The 5,936-nt window shown below is 44.3% G+C and overlaps 1 protein-coding gene across 1 annotated transcript in view; it reads left to right on the top strand.

Annotated features, from left to right (window-relative positions):
- The window catches only part of Fzd8 (frizzled class receptor 8), a 4,331-nt gene extending 2,101 nt beyond the window's left edge, over positions 1-2,230 (top strand). Inside the window, exon 2 of the mRNA XM_028763698.1 lies at positions 9-2,230. Coding sequence (XP_028619531.1) covers positions 9-1,000 — 992 coding nt within the window. The 3' untranslated portion in view covers positions 1,001-2,230. The remainder of the gene's footprint in view (positions 1-8) is intronic.
- The last annotated feature ends 3,706 nt before the right edge of the window (positions 2,231-5,936 follow it).

The following is a 5,936-nucleotide window of genomic DNA, read 5'->3' as shown; positions in this document are numbered from 1 at the left end:
GGCGGCAGCTGGCGCGGGGGCGGCGGGAGCGGGGGCGAGCAGCCCGGGGGCGCGCGGCGAGTACGAGGAGCTGGGCGCAGTGGAGCAGCACGTGCGCTATGAGACCACTGGCCCCGCGCTGTGCACGGTGGTTTTCCTCCTTGTCTACTTTTTTGGCATGGCCAGCTCCATCTGGTGGGTAATCCTGTCGCTCACGTGGTTCTTGGCGGCTGGCATGAAGTGGGGCAACGAGGCCATAGCAGGCTACTCGCAGTACTTCCACCTGGCCGCGTGGCTCGTGCCCAGCGTCAAGTCCATCGCGGTGCTGGCGCTCAGCTCCGTGGACGGCGACCCGGTGGCGGGCATCTGCTACGTGGGCAACCAGAGCCTTGACAACCTACGCGGCTTTGTGCTGGCGCCACTAGTCATCTACCTCTTCATTGGGACTATGTTTCTGTTAGCTGGCTTCGTGTCGCTGTTCCGAATCCGTTCAGTCATCAAGCAGCAAGGAGGCCCAACTAAGACACACAAGCTAGAAAAGCTCATGATCCGCTTGGGCCTCTTCACCGTGCTCTACACCGTGCCCGCCGCCGTCGTTGTCGCCTGCCTTTTCTATGAGCAGCACAACCGACCGCGCTGGGAGGCCACTCACAACTGCCCTTGCCTTCGGGACCTGCAACCAGACCAGGCTCGCAGGCCCGATTATGCGGTCTTCATGCTCAAGTACTTCATGTGCCTAGTGGTGGGCATCACATCGGGCGTGTGGGTCTGGTCCGGCAAGACTCTGGAGTCCTGGCGCGCGTTATGCACTCGCTGCTGCTGGGCCAGCAAGGGCGCTGCCTTAGGCGCCGGCGCTGGAGGCACAGGTCCTGGGGGTGGTGGCCCTGGGCCCGGCGGGGGTGGAGGGCATGGCGGAGGCGGGGGATCCCTCTACAGCGACGTCAGCACCGGCCTGACGTGGCGGTCTGGCACGGCTAGTTCTGTATCTTACCCTAAGCAAATGCCATTGTCCCAGGTCTGAACCCTGAACAGACGCCCAGAAGGGGCGGAGAGGGGTGGGGGATGGAGAACCTGAGGGCGGCAAAGGGACCCCAGACCGGCTGGGGTTCCCACCCCTTCACCGTGTTGACTGCTATTAGCATGATAATGAACTCTTAATGGTATCCATTAGCCGCAGGGACTTAAATGACTCCCTTAGAACAAAGTACCTGGCATTGAAGCCTCCCAGACCTAGCCCCTCCCCTCCGATGCCACGGAGCGCCTACCCTAGACAATGGTTTCAGTGGGCTAGGATAGTTGGAACCCTCCTGGATACCCTGGAGGAGTCTTGAGGTAATACCACTACAGACTTCACCCAAGGGACTGCTTCACCCTCAACTACGTCAGCATAAATTCAAGCCCTTATATACCCTAGAAGAGGGACAACTGCTACCTTGTGGGACTGAACAGTTTGGGTATTCTTAATGACCAGGCAGATGCCTTAAATAAACAAAAAAAATGTCTTAATTATACACCCCAAGTAAATACGGGTTTCTTACATTAAAGGATGTATTTATATAATTATTTGTTAAGTTGTAAAAAAAAGTGTAAAATATGTATATATCCAAAGATATACAATGTGTACATTATTTGTAAAAAGTTTAGAGACTACCCTGTAAGAACAAATATAAGTATTCTATTTTGTCAATAAAATGACTTTTGATAAATGATTTAAGTACCACCCTGTCCCCCACCTCTTCTGAATTGTCCCCCTTCTGCTTGCTGAGGACACGTGAGGAAATGGACATTTTCTGGCTTGCCATTTTGTACTGACTTTAGGCATGGAGACAATTACCTGTTAACTTCTAATTCTTAAACTGTTAGCAAAGTAAATGTCATTGTTGAATTGAAATCAAAGTCACGCTTTTTGCACTTTCCCCCAAAATGGTGTTTTTCATGGTCTCTCTTTGCTGACCTGTGGGTTACAGCTCTTCATGGTGTGTGTGGATCGACAGTTTGCAAAGGTGGCCATTCCACTTGGCCTGTTTATTTAGCTGGTATAATGCCACTTAAATTGAAACAGCAACCCTATGTGAGTATCTTCAGTCTGTGATTTTGAAAGCACTGGCCTTTTACAGACTTGGCCACACTCAGAAATGTGGAGGTTAGTATTTGAGGCCACAGGTCACCTCTGTACTGTAAGTCACTTGACAATCTGGTGTAGCAGAGCAGGTGCTGGCTAACAGATTAAACGAATGGGTTAACTTCTTAATAGCATTCCCTGCTTGTGTATTCCAAGTGTGCTGCTTTTCCTGGAGAAAAAAAAGCTATTGTTCCTCTGTCAAGACTAAGCTAATTTATTTGAACAGAAGGCTGTTGAATCAGCAGAAGAATGTGCTGGCAATTGTTGAACTTTTTACCTGTCTGCCCAGTGGCTTTGCACATCATTCCTTTAAGAGGAGCTAAATGAATAGGGTTAATCTGTAGGGAACTTGGTCTTTTGAGTTTGGAAAACTTTGATCTTTTCTCCTCTGTGAATGTGCTGTATAGCCTGGAGTTTCTTTCCCTGCTGCCTGGCTCCTCTTGGTGCAGACCAATTGGCCACCGTGGAGCCTTAACGCTCTTCCATTAAAGGGATGTGGGACTTTTACTTTAAAAAGGAGAGGCAGAGAGGGAGAGGAAGACTTGTAACAGTTAGTGAAGACCAGAGGCGCAAGTGCGCTCAGCCTTTTCAACAGCTTTCCAAGGCTTTGTTAGCCAGCCCGCAGGCAGCTAGGCCTGGGCTGTGCATTATAGAAAAGGCTCTGAATGCCCCACAGGTGGTCTCTGCACATAATCCCCCAATTTAAAGCGGTTTCCTTTGCTGGACAATTGCATTACAAAACTCCCTTCTTTTACACTCCTAATTGAAGCAATGAACTATTATAAACTACAAGTTTTTCTTTTAAAAAAATAATCCTCACTGCCTAAATTCTATTGACTAAATGCTAGCGAATTTTCTGAACTGGACCTTTTAAACCACTTGTAGAAGATGCTTCTTCAGCAGATATTTTTCAGATATCTTTATACCTTAGGCTTTTTAATGTCTGGAAGATTAGCAATAATTTAAAAGTAATTGGTAAGGTTGTATGTTCATACTGAAAAGATAGCCCCAGGTCCCTTATTAAACTGTCAATCAAAATAAGAAACTGGCAACTACCCTGCTAATAACTGGAGTCCAGCATTGTGGATGGGGAGGGACCCTGGGTGCCCTTCTTAGATGTTTATTTTTCTTTGGTTTTCCCTTTAGTGACTAAACTCTGAATTAATAAGATGAAAGCTACTTATTTTATAGATCTTCATGAAGAGGCATTTTTTAAAATTTTTCTATTCCCTTTCAGAGTCACTGTTCATGTTAACTAAAATTTTAAAATTAGATATATAATACAAATACATGCTTTAGTTGTCATGCCCATTTTACCTTCAAAAATTGGGCAGCTTGCTAGCAGTTTTATTCATTAAATAATTACTGGTTTGTGACCTAGGTACATGCATGCACTCCCACCTAGCCCACACTACGAGTGGAATGCTGAGTGTGTATAAACTGGCCATGAACTCTGTGTACTCAGTAATAAGGTCAAAGTTAGAAGCAGGGTTTTATCACATGTGTGGAAAAGAGCTAAAAGTTGCTGGTTTATGACATTCTTGGTAACAATTTTTAACTATAATAACTTTGGGGGATTGTTATTTTGAAGCTTTTACCTCATTAGTATTCCATGCATCTTTGTAAAATGTCATATTTGATAACTTTTACAAGATGTCTGTAATGGCATACAGCTAAATAAACAAACGTATGAATCAAAAAAGCACTGTTTCCACTCTGAAGGCTTTCAGTGAAAAAGCTGCCTGCTGCTGTAATCATCAGAGACTCACTGGTTCGGGACTGGCACTGAACCACAATGCTCTTAGCTTTAGAAACTGAAATGTAAATCAAAACTTGTCAACACCCAAATGAGACTCAAAGTTGATTGCATGGGTAGGAAAAGGAAAGAAAAACCCATGTACATTAGACAAACAACAGCAGGGTAATTGCCCAGATACCACTTTTAACCCATGTAGGTGTGTCCTTGACTACTTACTACATGAAAAAAAAATGTTAAGACCTATCAAATATTTGAGGGTAGGCAAAGTGGTTGCTATATTCCCTGAAGATTGAGGTAAATATAATCTAATGTGATTAAAAACAAACAGGAACCCAAAACTTGTTAGAGTCACTTGTGGGAGGAATCTTGCTGAATACTTTTTGCTTTGCAATAAAGGTAACCTGAAAGTACTGTAAACAGAAGGTGGGAAGGTTAATAGAAAAGCAGACTTTGTCGAATTCTCATTTCTTGATCACCTCATTGACTGTGCTGAGGGTACCTGTAACACTTCAAAGTTTGAGGGAAGGAAATCTGATTGTTGTATTAAAAGGAAAACACTCAGAGCTTGAGCTCATTGAAGACAGAATCAATTTAAAGAGTCCTGCAAACATTTTCCTGAGGCTCAAAACAAGGGCCAGGAACTAGGTATCAGTTTCAAAAGAATGATACTATACTACCATCTTGTGGTAGAATAAGGTTCCAGAACCTGCCCTAAAGAGCAGCTTCTTCATTTGGTTCATTGATTAAAAACCTATGCTGGAACTATTCAGTTGTCCTAGGGCTCTCAGAAGGTGTAAAGCCCTGGGTTTAATCCCCAACATCTCAAAATCTATGATATGATATACATATCTGTGGTTAGCAAACAGTAACTGCTACACATGTGTAAGATCATTCATCCAGAGCAGAACTGGGCCTAAAATTCACTAGGACTGCTTACCTTTTCTGTCACCACTGTTCCACTCCGCTGTATGAATCTTGCTTGTGTGGGTAGTCGTATCTAAAGAGTCAGGCCTCCTGCTCTCAGTATATCTCATTAGAGTCACACTCTTTCCACTTGGTCTACAAGGTCTTACCAGAAAGGTTTGACTCATGAGCCCTTGGATGACTGAGAACACTCTGAGTCCTTATAACTCATGTTCACAATCATTCTGTCATTGTTAATGAAAACCTCACTGGAGAGAGAAGCCAGCTATGGAAAAGACTGCCCTACACATCAGAGTTCTGGGCCCTTTAGAAGTGCCTCAGTTGGCCAAGGAAGACAATGAAGATCAACCCCTCTTCTTTGGTGCAGAGGGTTTGGTAAGTAAGGTATAAGGGCCTCTGCAATGTCAGGGACCCAACAGACAGGAAACAGCTAGAGCAGGAGGCCATGCAGCAGTCCCCCACAAGCTATAGTTCAGGGAGATTGGTGGCATCTGGAAAGCACAAATGCTAGCGAGAGAAACATGAGAAGCAAACGAATGAAGAGAATGTGCCCGGGCTCAGCACAGGACAGTAGAGTGAGTTAACTGCATGGCTTCTCAAACCTTTGGGACACTCACTATTTACATTAGTTTATTTAACTCTCTGGGGAATTATACACTAAATTAGAAACACATTATCTGCTGTTTTGCTCCCATAAAACCTGTCCGTAATTGCCCAGTGCCTCAGTGGTAGTTTCTACTTCTGCTCACTCATCAAAAGCCCTTAGAGTATTTTTTTTTTAACTGCTAAAGCCAAAGCCCAAGGTGGTGGCACATTCGCTGTAATTCCAGCAGTTAGAAGACGAGTCTGAAGGAGCACAAAGTTGAGGATAGCCTAGGATGCTCAACAGACTAAAAACATTCCTGTTGAAATAGTTGAGTTTGTATAGTATAAGTCTAAAATATATATATATATATATGCATATATTAATTATATATAATTGGTTTCCTTATATATTTTCATAAATGTAAATAATATATTTTGATCATGTTCCTAATAAACCATCCTCACCCTTTTCTGTCTCTCGCTTCTGAGGTAAAATTTGGGAGAAAACTGGAGTGCCCCCATCTGGTACGAAGGTGGAATGTTAGGCTTGGCTGTTAGTATTAACTA

Source organism: Grammomys surdaster, unplaced genomic scaffold (assembly GCF_004785775.1).
Source record: "Grammomys surdaster isolate TR1022 unplaced genomic scaffold, NIH_TR_1.0 140, whole genome shotgun sequence".
NCBI lineage: Eukaryota > Metazoa > Chordata > Mammalia > Rodentia > Muridae > Grammomys > Grammomys surdaster.
This window is presented reverse-complemented; position numbering and strand designations above follow the sequence as displayed.